This window comes from Sinocyclocheilus anshuiensis, unplaced genomic scaffold (assembly GCF_001515605.1).
Source record: "Sinocyclocheilus anshuiensis isolate Anshui unplaced genomic scaffold, SAMN03320099.WGS_v1.1 scaffold785, whole genome shotgun sequence".
Taxonomy (NCBI): domain Eukaryota; kingdom Metazoa; phylum Chordata; class Actinopteri; order Cypriniformes; family Cyprinidae; genus Sinocyclocheilus; species Sinocyclocheilus anshuiensis.
In genome coordinates this window covers 305,680-322,720 of record NW_015536502.1, presented here as the reverse complement: position 1 = coordinate 322,720, position 17,041 = coordinate 305,680, and the positions used below count along the sequence as shown (strand labels likewise).

Below are 17,041 nucleotides of genomic sequence, written 5' to 3'. Positions count from 1 at the left end.
GTGTGCCCGTGTGCGTGCATTAGGTCTCACCCCTTTATATCTTTGTTCTGCATTTTTGGCTGATTTTATTTTGCCAAATTCTATACAAATGCTCTCTGTGGCAGTCATACCTGCGTGTGTTTGTTTGTTTGTGTGTGTGTGTGTGTGTGTGAGTGAGCATGTCTTTTATACATTGCATTTGTGCTCTAGTACCAGGCCTTCATTTCTGTGTGGAAATTTTCAGATTTATGCCGGATTTATTTATTTTTTTTTGACAATTGAAAAAAAAATAAATATTTTTTCACATTTCCCATTAATTTCAATGTGGGGTCATATTGACCCCAAGGGACAGATTTGTAAAAAAAAAATGTACATACCTTCAGAACAACCGAATCAAGCCCAGTTTTTTTTATGTGAATATAGATATAAAATGTTTAAAAGTCACAAAATCTTATTCCACTGAGATGAAGGGAACCATTTTTTTAAACTAAGTAAAAGTTGATTGGGGTCATATTGACCCCAAGGGCCGATTGAGGGTTAAACTAAAAAAGAGATGTCAGATGGAATGTTCAAGCTGCTCTTTTCCATACAAGGAAATTGGATGGTGATTCATACTATCAAGCTCAAAAAGGACCAAAGTAAAAGTGGTCCACACGACTCCAAGCAGTGGAAGCAGTGTACCCTTTTAGCAGACTGTGATTCCTTAGTTATTAACATTGTAAATCTAGCATTGAATGTTGGGGGGGAGTTGCGACAAGTTGTGACAGTCACTTTCAAACCAAATATCCTTGTGTTGGTCAATGTGGCGAATCTGCATGATAGACTTAAACCCATTGCGAAGTCTATGTTAGGAAATCTTTCACCCTCATGTAAAATTCCCAATCTTGTGGATTCCTATTAAAATTATGTAATTTTGCCCCCCAAAACTGTCCGATCAATAATTAATGTGAACGCACTTTTATGCTGACATTTATTTTGGGGTTAACATTTTGTAATTATACAAAAACATATTTACATATGTCCATATATGCATGTATACTTTTCTTTGTCACAGGTAACCAAAGAGGAAGAATTCTTCAGTTTGTCCCATTGCCAGCTGCTGGAACTGATCAGTCAGGACAGTCTAAAGGTGCTCTGCGAGTCCGAGGTCTACAAGGCCTGCATCGACTGGGTCCGCTGGGATGCGGAGAGCCGAGCACAGTACTTCCATGCCCTCCTCAACGCGGTCCATATCTACGCCCTGCCGCCCACATTCCTCAAAAGGCAACTGCAGTCCTGCCCCATCCTCAGCAAGGCCAACTCCTGCAAGGACTTCTTGTCCAAGATATTCCAGGACATGGCTCTTCGAAAACCCCTGCCACCTGCTCCTCATCGTGGGACTCAGCTCATCTACATAGCGGGAGGTTACAAGCAACACTCTCTGGACTGTCTGGAAGCCTTCGACCCACGGAAGAATGTCTGGATCAAGCTAGCTGACATCGGATCTCCTTGTAGCGGGCTTGGAGCATGCGTGTTGTTCGGGCTCCTTTATACGGTCGGCGGACGGAATCTCTCTCTGCAGAACAACACAGAGTCTGGATCTTTGTCCTGCTACAACCCCATGACTAACCAGTGGACCCAGCTGGCTCCGCTCAACACGCCCAGAAACCGAGTGGGTGTTGGGGTCATTGACGGCAGCATTTATGCCGTAGGGGGTTCACATGCCTCTACACATCACAACAGCGTTGAGAGGTGAGGCTGAGACAGGAAGAAAACTCAAAAAGGTTTTGTGTTGTTTCTTTTACGCTGTGGGGTTTTTCCCCTTTATATTGTATTTCCTTTCTATTATACATACGCTAGCGGAATCAAAACATTAGCACAGTGCAGAGTGACAGATTAAATCTTGGTTGAAGGAGTTTGTATGACACCGAAGACTGCGTTGCACACCTGTCCGACAGGAGAACATTCACACAAAACGTTCTTGTACGAGTTAAAAATTGAAAAATTATGCATAAAGGTTATGTTACACACTACACTTGTGAAACGTCACTCATCGGTTGTTTTGATTTAAAACAAGCACCTTCTATCAGGGTATAGAGATCATTTTGCTCAGTTCTTTTCAGAGCAGTCACTCTTGACTAAAAAGCTCCAGGCAAATCTGTTTCATAACGTACATTCCACAGCACAGTCAGGTTAGGCCTTTCAGGAGAAACACATTTCTCCACAATAAGTGTCATGATTTGAATATTTTATATTTATTAAATAGTAAGCATGGTGACAGATCAGGGAAGAAGACCTTGCATGAACTCTACAGTATTTATAGGGTTTCATTAGTAACACAAAACAAAAGTGCCGTGTTGTTTGTCAAGTACTGTATGACAGTGCATCTAAATGCCACAATTGAAAGGAAGGACTCTATTGTATTGTGAGAACTACAGTGGTTGCTATATTTACCTTGAAATGGTTATTGGAACATCAAAACACTTACATAAGGAAGCATTTACTGAACTAACTAAATTAATACTCTTGCTAATAATGATAAATGAATGAATTATCTTTTAATTAGTCTTGTTTATAAAGGGGTTGAAATGACTTTGCTACAAATTAGTGGATATTTTCATTTCTTCAAAAGTGTTGTACAGAATGCAAAATTACATGAATAACTAAATGCTGGAAATCAAAATTAAGACACTGAACTTACAACAATAAAAAATACATATATGTATGGACACCATCGTTCAAAAATTTGGAAATGTTTTTGAAAGAAGTGTCTTATGCTCACTAAGGCTGCATTTATTTAATCAAAAGTACAGTAAAAACGGTAATATTGTGAAATATTACTATTATTTAAAATAGTTATTTTCATATATATGTAATTTATTCCTGTGATGGAAAGCTGTATTTTCAGCAGCCATTACTCTTCAGTGTCACATGATCTTTAAGAAATCATTCTAATATTCTGATTTTGCTGCCCAAGCAACATGTCAGGATAGATATTTTGTTCAGGATAAACACTATGTACTTTATGATCAATTTGATGCATCCTTGCTGAATAAAAATATTAATTTCTGACCCCAAACCTTTAAAAGGTAGTGTTTATATATCCTAAACATGCTAAAAGCCAGATTCATTTATGCCACAAACAAAATATGTAAGTGGCATAAACCTCATTAACTTTGTCTCTTATGTCTTATTTTTACTGTGGAGTTTTTGAAAAGCTTTCTAGTAGATGAGCTCAAGTTCAGATTCATAACAGAGCCATGTGAATCATATTTATTTCTAATTTATGACTGAGTGAGCAGCTCAAATCGGAAAGTTAATCTGTCCAGAAATGCAAACAGTGAACGTCGGTATATCATCTATAATTTCAAAGATGTGTGAAATTCAAGCCTCAGTATGTGCCTCTGTTGTGCTGGGAGACAGAAACTCTTGGGTCAGTAACAGTAGATGTCTTCACAAGCTTTTAAATGGAGATATTGCATTGTTGGCAGGTTAAATGCAACCTCTTCTCGCTGAAGGCTTTTTTTTTTTTTTAAATTGTGACATTCAGTTGGTCATATATCCACTCATGGGAATTGCTTGCAGTTATGATTGGTATTTGGCACTAGATATCATTGTTAGGAACAAAGGAAAACAAATTCTTGAAGTGATGAGCCTGAGACATTTAGAGAAACAGATTGAAATCTATTTTGTGTTGACATCCTCATTGCTGTTTCTAGGAAATCTTATTCCTTGACAACTGGTTTGTCCTGCTTCTTGTTTTCACAGGTATGACCCAGAGACAAACCGCTGGACATTTGTGGCCCCTATGTCAGTAGCTCGGCTGGGGGCCGGTGTCGCCACGTGTGGGGGAAGTCTGTATGTGGTTGGAGGATTCGACGGGGACAACCGATGGAACACGGCTGAGCGCTATCAACCAGACACGAACACCTGGCAGCACGTGGCACCTATGAACACAGTTCGGAGCGGTCTCGGTAAATATTCTGCATCATTTATCAAATTATTGAATTGGAACTGTTTTCTTTTACTTCACATGTTTACCGCATATGATGTACTGCATGAATGGTGCAATGCAATTATATAAAAGTGACTAAAGGGAACAATATTAAAAAATAAGAGAACAAAAGACCACATCACATCTAATCAAGTGGTATTTTTGCAGCGTTGTTACAACCTGCAACAACATAAAACACCATTAAAGTTGAAACATAATACTGTACTATTCTAGACAATGACAAACTTTGTACTGTAAGCACTTCTCGTGTTATTACCTTCAAAAGATTCATCACTTTTTGTATTTCTCTTTTGTAAGTCTCTGGGAATAAAAGTGTCCACTTAATAAATAAATGTAATAAACCTGAATCAAACATAAACTTTCTAAGTAAATAAAAATACATTGTCTTTTCATTCATAAGTTAATAAATAAAAAAGATTAATAAAACTATTTTTAAAAATGCCCATGAAGGTGACTGCACTTCTAGGAATGCCCACTTCCCAGAGCTGCTTGACCCTGCAGCTAACACAACAAACTGTAATTGCTCAAACAGTGGCATAGTCAATCAGTAATTCAGCATAAATACGTGCAGAATTCAGCAGTTGTGCATTATGCCTTTAAAGGGATAATTCATGCAGGAATGAAAATTCACCCTTAAGTTGTTCCAAACCTGTATGGTTTTTTCTTCTACAGGTGCATTTCAATAAATTAGAATGTCGTGGAAAAGTTCATTTCATTAATTCAACTCAAAGGTTTCACAATTTGAGTTGAATTACTGAAATAAATGAACTTTTCCACGACATTCTAATTTATTGAGATGCACCTGTATGTAATAAAACAGGTGAAGTTTTAAAAAAAAGTTCATTCTGCTTTCTTCTACACAATAAGCATTGATGGGGACCAGGAGCTTTCCAGCTCAAATATAAGCATCATAAAAGTAGTGCACACATACACTAATAGTCATATGTTTGGAATAAATACGATTTTTTTAACGCTTTGCTGATTTGGTGGTCAATTGTTATTGGGACTCAAATTGTTTTTATTATTACCAAAGTTGAAAATGGATTTTGCTGCTTAATATTTTTCCATAATTCTAAAGAACAGCATTTATTTGAAACAGAAATATTTTGTATTTGTTTTAGATTAATTTAATGCATCCTTGTTTGAATAAAATTATTAATTTATTTTCCCCCCCCCCAAAACTTACTTACCACAAACATTTGAATGGCAGTGTATCATGGTTTCCACAAAAATATTAAACAGCAAAAACAGTTTTCAACATTGATAATAATAAGAAATAATTCTTGAGCACCAAATCAGCATATTAGAATGATTTATGAAGGATCATGTGACACTAAAGACATCAAATAAATTACATTTTAAAATATATTAAATTAGAAAAGTTATTTTTAATTGTAATATTCCACAATATTACTGTTTTTACTGTATTTTTTTACTGCATCAAATAAATGCAGCCTTGGTAAGGACGAGAGCTCTTTTTGATGTTTAGTGTTTATTCCAAGTTTTCTGAAGGTATATGGCAGCTGTGTGTGTGAAACAGATTGAAATGTAAGTTATACTATGAAAAAGTTCCTTTGAAATTCTTGACATACTTGGTCACCATTCACTTTAATTGTATGGCAGGGAGCACCATACTGGAATGTACTTATAAATAAGAAAATACTTCAGATTTATTGTATTAATGAAATAAACACTTGTTGATATGTGCTAAGATGTCTGGTTTTTGTTCTGTTTGTAGGGGTGGTGTGTATGGATAACTACCTCTATGCAGTTGGTGGCTATGATGGTCAAACCCAGCTCAAAACGATGGAGAAATATAACGTCACTCGAGACGTTTGGGAACCCATGGCCTCTATGAACCATTGCCGCAGTGCACATGGAGTCACGGTCTACCAATGCAAGATTTATGTGTTAGGTGAGCTGGATTGGTGGAAGGGAATGCAACTGATAAAATGTATACCTTGAAGGCACTGTAAGTTGCTTTGGATGAAAGCGTCTGCTAAATGCATAAATGTAAATATTATTCCATTTCAGGTGGATTTAATCAAGGGGGTTTCTTGTCTAGTGTGGAGTGCTACTGTCCAGGCAGTAATGTATGGACGTATGTAACAGATATGCCTGTTGGGCGCAGTGGAATGGGTGTTGCTATAACCATGGAACCCTGTCCTGGAATCCTGCTGGAGGAGGATGAGGAGGAGATGTAATGTCAAAGTTTGACGTGAACTTTGAACATGTGCCATTTTGAAGACAGCAAGTGCTGCATTTCCTTCAAACTTCTTAATGCATGTGATGCCAATAAGGACATTTTCTGTAATTTAGGTTAATTTTAAAGTTTTTTTTTTTTTTTTTATAGATCTTCACTACAATGTGTGTGTGATTTAAAGAGAGGAGCGTTGCTAATCACTGGACTAATGAACCTCTGATCACTTTATCAGGACTAAATGAATATTCTGTAACTGAGACACACAATCGTTTTGTCGAACTGCTGAACATGTAATTTTGTGAACTTGTTCTATAATAATTTTCTTGTCTGTAAATGCACTGTTTAATGTGCACACCTGATAAAAAACACTGACATCTTATGAAAGTTTGAGTTTAATTTCTGACAACTTTAGAATCTCTGCTGTTTGTCAGGAGTGTTTGCAGTAACATTTTCTTAGAAGCCAGGATATATAATGCATTAAAAAAGCTATTAAAAATTCTGAAATTAATTTGTAAAGTCTTATAATAGACCTTATAATCAGTTGAATGTTCTTCTAAATAATTAAAGAGTATAATGATAATTTCATGTTATAATACTTAAAATTCTTCATAGGGTTTAACGATAAATAGGTAAATATTATATTACATATAATTTTGAAGTGTAATAAAAAGTGTTACCATGATTACTTTTCACCACTAGGTGGCGGACTTCTACTTGCAAATGCAATGGGAGCACCCAGGGCAAGTCTCAATACTTGTGGTCTTTGCACTTGACCACTTGTCTACTTACATGATGTATTTCCTATATTTGTCCCAAGTGGGTGTGAAGACCCCAAGTCTTTGTAGAACTTTTGATTACACAATCAGACATACATATAACACTGTGTTGTAAAAATGCAAGTAAAGTTTTACAGAACTTTACTTCCACATTTTGATTTTCTATACTTTGCACTTTAAAATAAGCTTCTAAATGTCTGTTTATCAGTCTCTATGTAACAGATGATGGCACAACAATTTAATTGTGGTGCTTCTAATTAAGTGGTTAAAAGCAGTTAACATTTTACAAAATACACCGACTCCTCTCTGCACCAATAAAATAGTTTTACTGCCAAATTATATGTAATATCTAATTAATTTAACTTGCATATGTAATTATATGTAATATCTAATACATTTTTCTTCAAAATTTCTCATTTCTGAACATAATGAATGATGGGATGTTCTTAGTCTAGAGATTTAGTGTGCGTTAAAGGCACTGAGCTTTGGCATTATTCAGATTTGGAACAGTCTTGTGCACTTTGTAGTGGCCAAGACAGCAAGTGTGGGTATCGGAACAGGCCCTTAGTACTGAATGAAGTGATGTGGATGTATAGTAAATTGACATGATTTTTGTGCAGGTGTCCTATATCAACATTTTTTATATATATTCATTTATTAGTTATAAACGGTGTTAATTCATGAGTATTTAGTTTGATGAAATCTTTCACAGATTAATTTAGAAAAATATAAATTTGTTGAATAGTTGTTTTTTTACATGGCAAGACAGTTTATGACCTATTTTATATATATTTTTTATAATAGAGACACAATTATTGTTGTGATGTCACAATATTAGTCATCCGTCATGCGTCATAGGCTTGTTTACAGAAACTGGCAGAGCCTCTCTTTGCTTTGCCTCATCCACAAGATTTTTGCTGGATGTGTTTCAGGAAAACCAGCAGAAATGGAAACTTTTTTAAAAATCATAATGTGTTAAACATTTGTATTGTTATGGATAGGTTTGTAGCTGCTGTGTTAGGGCAAGGTTTGTGTTTAATACTGTCTCCACATGTTATAGTTTAGAGACTGGCTCGTTACATTTCCACGGTGAGACTCAATGGTTTGTTTACCTAGTGATAACTGTTTAATCCACAAACACAGGGGCACCACTTTATTTCTGCAGGTTCCTGGCTTTATCCATATCAAATCACGAGGTGTCATGTCAACACTGGCATACTGGGCCAAGACATGTGCTATTTTTTTTTTTGAAATAATAAAGACAATTATTGTTGTGATGTCGCAATATTAGTCATGCATCAAAGGCTTGTTTACAGAAACTGCCAGAGCCTTTCTTTGCTTTGCCTCATCCACAGGTTTCAGTGCATTTTTGCTGGATGGGTCTCAGGAAAACCAGAACACATGGAAACTTTTGTAAATCATAATGTGTTAAACGTTTGTATAGTTATGGATAGGTTTGTTGCTGCTGTCTTAGAGCAAGGTTTGTGATTCCTACTCACTGTCTCCACATGTTATAGTTTACAGACAGAGGCTCGTTACATTTCCACGGGGAGACTCAATGGTTTGTTTACCTAGTGATAACTGTTTAATCCACAAACACAGGGGCACCACTTTATTTCTGCAGGTTCCTGGCTTTATCCATATCAAATCACGAGGTGTCATGTCAACACTGGCATACTGGGCAAACAGATTCCAATCCTTGGGCGACTGGCTGGCAAATCCTCACCATGTGGCAGGATGTAAGATGTGTGATCAGCGGGCAGTGGATTTGTCACACACAAACACATGCTGAGAGACACATAAGAGTGTGAGTAAGAACCCAAGGCCTTGTTTTGGCTCATACTGAACTCTGATTGGATGGAGAGCAGGGGCCGTCTCTTCCCCGAGCCTAACGATATATCTGATGACTCACACAGCAAAGTATGACGCACTCTTCAGTACACAGACACATACACATCCACACTGACATGTTCAACAAACCTCAGCCCCTGAATTCATGATCTGGTTTGACACACAGCTGCCTTCTATAGAGTGTAAGGGACAGCATCACAATGCTCAACACGTGAATATACTGACTGGTCAAGGCAAAGAAAGCTCAGACTGTCTGCAGTTAATGTGAAAGATGCAACATATTATGAATGCTAGTGTGAAATGGCTGGTAGGATGTTTCAGGCCACAATGCGAATGTAATGTTATAGGTTGTTATTGGCAGTTGTCACATCTGATAAAGTCATAAATACAGTATATAAAAGCCACAACTTATCATTATACTCTGATATTAGTAATATAACTGAAAAAAAGTACTGAAATATGTAGTTTCTTCACAGTCCTTTCTGCTGCTTGATATTGCAAACTAGTGTTGTCATCACATTATTTTAATTTATTATCAGAAACACACTGGTTTAGTGCAAATAGTTTTATCGTTTACTGCACTTTTTTTATCGGCTAATGAATCGGAAAACTCATTTACAGTAAAAAGCTTACTTCCGTGTTGCAAATAAAGGTGGGTAAAATGCATCAGTTTACCTGTATTTTAAATTACAGTGTTCATTAAATGTGTTAGTCTTCACATCCATGCATAGGAGGCGCTAGGATGCTTTGTTTTCTTGGCTGACAGCAATGGCATAACGAGTGGTTTGCTGCTGCTGGGTTCTTGTCCTCATCTGGAAAAATAATGATAATTAAAAAAAAACAGCTGTTAATGTCACCCCTTAGTTTACTAAAGAAAAATATAAGCTACATCAGTCCTGCTCAGACCTCTCCTACATCAGTTGTCTGTGTATTTGGTGTAACAGAATATGTTGACATGCTTTAATGTTCAAAAAACATTATTTTTCAAATACTGTACATTATTGTAGGTCCTCTATGCCCCGCCTCTCTCAAACGCTTCGTTTTCTACAAAGTCCCTCCTTCCGACAAGCGCAGTCTGCTCTGATTAGCCAGCTGACCCAGTGCATTGTGATTGGCCGAACACCGCAAGCACTCGTCGGAAATGTAACGCCCCTTACCATAATCGCGAGCTTCATCTTTCAAAATAAATGTAAAGACAGTAAATAATGTCATTAGTTTTACCATCAGTTCAAGCCCGAAAGGGGAACAGACACAGTAATGATGCAGTACACAAGCGCGGTTAAGACAGCTGACTCTACTGTGATGGTTACTGAAACCACGCCTTCTTTCTTTGCTTGCACATTTGGGCGTATTATGCAAATATTTCCACATAGTGAGGTAGATATGTGGGGGCGTGTTAGAAAGCCGTTTTAGGGGGCGTGGCAGAGTCTTCACTTTGATAAAGAATAACTCTTTGGATTTGAAACTTTAGTCTTTGCAACTTCAGGGATCTTATCTATGCACAATCAGCCTGTAACACTCCAAAGAGAAAGGAAAACTTGAAATCGCATCATATGACCCCTTTAAAAAATAGTGTAAACACATGCATAAATTATGAAAACAACCTCTATGAAAGTGATTTATATTCCCCAAAATTTAATATAAGTAATAACAGCAACAGTTTATGTATAACACAAAATTCCAAGTCAAATCAAGCGACTTGTGCAGTTTATCGCTTGATAGAGTTGGTTCGCACGTTCGGTCTGCTTTTGCACACTTTAGCTGATGCACGGTTTAATCCGGTAACGTTAGCACCATTTCGTCACACATTTGGAGTATTTACCTTTTGCAGTTACCGATGTGATGCATTAAAAACAGATAGGGGAGGGGGAGATCTCCCTTGTATCCGCTAAATGTATCCGCTCGCAAAGAAATCGCCTAACGTTAGCCTGCTGCGTACGTAAAAGGTAACCATAGCAATAACTGCTCGATCGCTGTCTGTATCTGAGCTGAGAAAAATACTGTAATTTACCACTTTTTTTCTTTATAAATGTACACATAACAAATATATCCTTTAAATATTACAATATTATTTTAAAAAGTTGCTCCCTGAAAGTCACTGAATAAAGGTGTGTTCACGCCATATCGGAATTCCCGTAATTACGAGATTCCAACTTATAAAAAGCGAGTTTGTGAAACTTGTGAACTGGGAGTTTTTAAGAGCTACGACTTGTACCACGTGACCACCGCAGGCTGAACGTCACGTGCTGTCACCTCGAAATTACGGTAAATACGATATGGCGTGAACGCAGCATAAATTCGCACACTAGATCCAAGCAAGATTGGTTCTCAATTCCAGTCCTCGCGTACCACCGCTCTGCATATTTTGCATGTCTCTCTTATTAAACACACCCGATCCAAAGCATCAGCTCATTAGAAGAGAGCTCACACAGACGAAACTTACTAGAGAAGTGTGTGTGTTAAGTGCAGTGTTGGGGAAAGTTACTTTTAAAAGTAACGCGTTACAATATTGCATTACTCCATAAAAAAGTAACTAATTACGTTACTTAGTTACTTTTTATGGAAAGTAATGCATTACGTTACTTTTGCATTACTTTTTAAATCTGGACAGGGCTTGCTTGTTTGTTTTTAAAATAAAAAGAGTTATATTTTTGGCAAATATAAAAGCCTTTTCACACCAAAAGTGAAATGAATAAGCCTCAGGCTGAAGGGAAAGTAAATTTATGTCCGTACAGTAGAATGCAGAAGAAGAAATTTCAACACACTTCAGCAATAAAAAAATAGACACAAATGTTTGTCTGGAGTAATTTGTGCTTATTAGTACGGTTGAACTTGATCATCGAAGGTCAGAAGCAAAGACATTGGTTAATAGAATGGGATTAAATACATAAAGCATATTTGTGTTGTTTAACATTTAATTATTGCAGGTTTGCGTCATATTCTGAGTTGCATTATTTTTATTCATTTTGAGGAATACTGAATCTGTTTTTTTTTTGTGAGAGATTAATTAATGCATATTCATATTTATTTTAGAACTACATTAACATCTTCTGATTTCTCTCAACACGAGGACAGGAGAGCTGTCAATCAATAAATAAAAAATAAAAAAAGTAACTTGCGTTACTTATTTGAAAAAGTAAATAAGATATTCTCTTGTAAATTAAAAAGTAATGCGTTACTTTACTAGTTACTTGAAAAAAGTAATCTGATTACGTAAGTCGCGTTACTTGTAATGCGTTACACACTGGTGAAGTGTGATATACTATACCTCCGTAAATAAATGCAATTTAAATTCACGTCTCGCACAATTTAATGCCCCTTGAATGGAACATATACGATCTCTTCGAACTGGAATCATGGCGGAATATCCTGTGATGTCCACTTCGCAGGGCACTCACGGTCGAATAGAAACGTCTGAAGTGAGAAGAGATGCATACAAAATGTGCAGTGGTACGCGAGGACTGGAACTGAGAACCATAGGATAAAGCATGCTAGTTTTAAAATGCAACACTAGATTTTACGTAACAGGATCTCTGTCTGTATGTCCTTGGCCTGAAATAGGTTGAAGACCCCTGACTTTGGGATAAAATCTACGTTTTCATGGCTGAGGTTTTATATAAGTGGTCCACAACATTTTTTTAGCATATCAATTATTATACCCGATGAGTATATTTTAATAACATTCTGAACATGGCTTTGAATGCAAATAATAGACACCCGTCCAGCCGAGGATGACCGATGTCACGTAATGTCAACCATAACTTAACTCTGCCAAACACCAGCTGCATAAGCACATAGAAAGATGTTATCTCGCTGGCAACGTGCGATACGTGATTCAAGAACAGCGTCAACTCAGTCTAATAAACTCTTTTCATCATGCACGACATCTATTAACGGTGTTAATATGGAGGTCGTGTGAAATAGCGAACGACTGAAATGCTGCAAGAACGTCGCAACCTTCTCTCGCAAACCACAGCGTACAACTTTGAAATCCAAACTGTGTTCAAGACTTATTTTTTTAAACTAAGCTCAGAAGCACGAGTGGACGGTTTCAAGCTCCCCACTGTGTGAATTGATTCTACTATGGGTCTGCCTGAAAGAGGGCTTCCGGAGCCGGGGGAAAATGTAGACATTATTCCTGGTGACACATTCAAATATTCAAAATGTATTTGATAAATACTTGAATTGATTACTAAATGTGCGATTTAATTAAGTTCAGTCTTTAATCATAGACATTTCAGAACTTTACGCTCTTATTCATGGCATACAGAACCTTAAACGTCCCTGCCTGAGTAGAGACATGAGGACACTGGTCAATTGGAGTTAGTTTAGATAAAGATTTAACCTGGATAATCGCTGCTGTTGTCCCTGTTGACGTCTTTGCTGTTTACTAGTAATCAATTTAGTTATATCAGAAGAGAGCACGCAGATGTTGGTTTTATATAACCCAGGTTTGCAGTGTGACATCATCTAACATACATGACATAATTCCAACAAGTAGTAAAAAAAGTTATTTTAGAGATCCTTTATTTCATCCTCATCTCCCTTAATCTTTCATTTCATTCAAGGCCTGTTCACACCAAGCATAATAGCTATAATGATTAAGATATAGTTTTTAAATCGTTTAAAAAAAAAAAAAAATGAGCAGAGTCCTCACCCCAACTATAACGATAATGACACAGAGGAATATCATTGGAATCACTTCCAAAACAATTTTTTCCCCAGCTGATAAACAATGAAAACAATGACAGCCAATCAGAAAACCATTGTTACCAATATCAGTTGATAAAAACACATAAAATATTGCCAAAATAATAATGCCGAAGTATCATGTTGACTTAGATAGTACTGTGTGCACCACAGAGTTTATTTAGACAGAGACAAACAAAAGTGTCACTAAACAATACTGTGTATATTACTACTTTTTCACTACTATTGATGTGCTGAACAGCCATTTTGGATTCTGAAGTCGAGTTGTTGTGGGTTTGACTTGAGGAGGCGTTCCAGTTAAAAGCTCCTACTGGCAACTCGGAATACAAATTGAATTCAAATGGAACTCATCACCAAGATCCACTGCAAAACATGCTTAAATTTGCAGATGCTGATCATCAATAATACTGATCGAATTTGACATATAAATCAAAGCACAAAAGCGATGACCTTGACTAATTTATACTCACCTTGGTCATTTCCCAGATAGATATGTGTGCATCTAAACACTGCCGCCACCTGTTAACTCTTACATCGCCCTCAGTCAGTGCAAACCTGCCCTGTTAGACAGTGAGGGGCGCAGGGTCCCGCAAGGCCCTAATAGGGATCATATGTGGAGTCAGCATGTAGACAGAATCCAAGACCTCTGGCCGTGCAGAAAAAAAAATCCTGTCAGCAGCGGATCTTGGCCAGCCAAACGGCTAAAAGGCTGAGATTTGATTTGATGACTTTGCACCTCTGCCTCCTCTTTGCACTTAATCTTTTTATCTCCTCTGTCTAACCTGTGGTGCCGAGGTGGTCGAAGATGAGCTGTCTGCTGCAGGGTCCTAATCTAATATAATTATGGCTTCTCACCAAATCATCCCAGTGGAATCATCCACAGTCTTTGGTTTCTCTATGTAACGGCCAGTGAGATACGGTAATGGTGAGTGTTCAGGCGAGGAGGCTACTAAGGAGAGACAGAATTGGTTTTGAATGTCCACATTAAGTGTCCGGGCTCTTTACAATAGAGACAACACACTCAAGGTGCGTGCGACACAAAGTCCAGCTTCAGATATTGTTTTAGAACTGCTTAACTAACTTGCTTCCTTTCTTGCTTTTGATTGGCTGCTCTTTCTAAAGCATCATGACAGTATTATGTGATATCTTTATAGACATTTTAAAGGCTATTGTTGAGATTCACAAATCAATACATAGACATGTTGTACTCACCAGCAGCTTTGTTGTAGTGTTTTGCAATACTCTCCAAAGCAAGGTTCTCACATCTACTGTAATGCTATGGGTCTGCTTTTCTGTGTAGTAACACTATTAAACATCCAAAATATTAGATATTACGAACATTTCAGTTGTAATCACAAGTAGGCTAGAGTTATTGTAACTAACTGTAAGGCTTTATATGAAAATACCTTGCTTTGACCATCGCATGCTTGAGTAGGCTACAGCAGCACGTGCAAAGGAACGGCGTGCTCAGGGAATTAGCACTACACTACAGTACTCTGACTAACAAAACGAAAAACGAAAACTTCCAAACACAGAGGTCAGTGTACCTTACCTTGCTGGTGTTTTAAATTAGCCGTCACTGTATATGAGCCACAGAATCCATGCAAGAATTTAAATTGTTGGGGAAATAACGTTAGCGTGATTGTAGTCGCTGAGTGGAAAACATCTTGCTTGTTTTCATATCATTTAACCCTCTGGTGTTGTTCGGTAATTTTAGACCGAAAAAAAATGTTTTGAAATTTTAAAAATCGCTACTTCATCGGAATGATACGAAACTTGATGGCTTTTATGGCAGTCGCAATGTGACCAAAAAAAAGTTGCAATGTGACAGATGCAATGCTTGAAATAAAATAAATAATTCAGCCACAATGCAGTAAAAAACATAAAACACAGACACACTGTTAAACACACTCAAATTAACTGATGTGGCTGTAACAATATGGCAAAATTCAGCCAGAAGCCTCAAATAAGAGGTTGAAATCATATAAACGTCTGATAAAGCATTCCTGTTCATTTTTGTTGAATGTGGATGTTATGTGTAACAAAATGTCTTTCTATGTGTTCCGGTTTGACTGTAGTAAAAATTAATGACATTTTAATTTGAAAAATTAAAGGCACAATCTGTAAGATTTTTTAAATTAAAATATCCAAAAACCACTAGAACAGGCTGTGGGGATGAAGACGACAACTCCCATGATTCCACACTCAGTCACGGCGTCATCAAACTAGGCCTTTGCCTCTTTGTTTATTTTGAATACGCGCCCTCTAGCGGCAAAAATTACATATTGCGCCTTTAAAATGAAATGAAAATTTTTTTCAATTAAAAATTAAAAATTTTAAATTAAACTGACATTTCAAACCAACATTTCAAACAAAAAAATCTAAACTTGTATAAAAAGTTGTCTTTGAGAATGTCTAAATGTATATCCAAATCCACAACTATTTATGTCTAAAAACAACTAGAGACTAAACCGTGGAATTGCAGATGCCACCAGATGGCACTAATCTGCCTTAAAAAATTGGATTTTAAAGGCATTGTTACCTATCATACATATTAATTAGTATCATGAAATTCTCTCAAAATACAAAAGAAAAAAGAAAAAATATTATTGAATAAAAATATATTACATTGATTTTACTGAAAATAAAAAAAGGTTACATTTCAGGTGTTGGGTCACTTTTGACTGCAAACAACACAAGTGTGACCCCCAAATGAACAATACCAGAAAGTTAAAAATGTATAACTGAGCTTGTAAGGCACGGTAGTAATTATCTCTCCTCTGCTCTCTCGGCACCTCATGACATTTCTAATTGAGTTAAATCTCATTATTCACGGCAGGCTTTGGTTCTGACACCGCATGCATCCATGTGTCTCAAAACAGATCACCCTTACTTGCCACTGTGGTTATCTCTCTGCCTGTCGGTTGAAAGGAGAGAGGGATTGGTTACTCCGCTGAGAGTGCTTCCTTTACTTTTCCCAGACTTCTCTCCCTCAACATTCCATTGAGAATGTGTCCTCGAGTGTGTCTTAGCACACACTAGAATCGCTCTGAATATGTGAAGGTTTTTCAGAGAAATCTGTGAATGAATATATAGTTCTCCCTTAGAAGAAAAATATATAGACAAGAATGACATATGGTACAAAAATAGAGCTGTAAAATTACTGTAGATAGCATAGTGCAGATAAATTGGCCTTGAACAAATTAATTGAGAGAATTAAGTTCATATCTGGTACTTTTTTGATTACAGACTTTGGTGTCTTGACTTTACTTGTAATTATGATTTTATGTCTCACATTTGTGACTTTACTCTCATAATTGCAGATTTATGAGATTTCCTCATCATCGTAAGTTTACTTTTATGTAATTTCAACTTTATTTTAAAATTAAAAAAAAAAATAAATAAATTGACTTTAAAAAAAAAAAAAAAAATCTAAATTAGGAGACTCAGAATTCTAACTTTTTCCTTGCAATTCCGAGGTTACATCTTGCAACTTTACATCTTGCAATTTGATTTTTTTTTTCTCTG

At 36.7% G+C, this 17,041-nt stretch overlaps 1 protein-coding gene and 1 long non-coding RNA gene across 2 annotated transcripts in view; one reads left to right on the top strand and one right to left on the bottom strand.

Moving 5' to 3' along the window:
- The window catches only part of LOC107690048 (kelch-like ECH-associated protein 1), an 18,291-nt gene extending 11,657 nt beyond the window's left edge, over positions 1 to 6,634 (top strand). The window contains exons 4-7 of the mRNA XM_016488280.1: positions 1,034 to 1,710; positions 3,727 to 3,932; positions 5,712 to 5,888; positions 6,008 to 6,634. Of these exons, the coding sequence (XP_016343766.1) occupies positions 1,034 to 1,710; positions 3,727 to 3,932; positions 5,712 to 5,888; positions 6,008 to 6,177 (1,230 nt within the window). The 3' untranslated portion in view covers positions 6,178 to 6,634. The remainder of the gene's footprint in view (positions 1 to 1,033; positions 1,711 to 3,726; positions 3,933 to 5,711; positions 5,889 to 6,007) is intronic.
- A 2,827-nt stretch (positions 6,635 to 9,461) lies between these two features.
- LOC107690321 (uncharacterized) lies at positions 9,462 to 14,993 on the bottom strand. Its single transcript, XR_001634426.1, has 3 exons — positions 14,920 to 14,993; positions 14,726 to 14,818; positions 9,462 to 9,615 (listed from the first exon to the last, which is right to left on the bottom strand). It is a non-coding gene; the product is annotated as an uncharacterized LOC107690321 (long non-coding RNA).
- Positions 14,994 to 17,041: the final 2,048 nt, after the last annotated feature.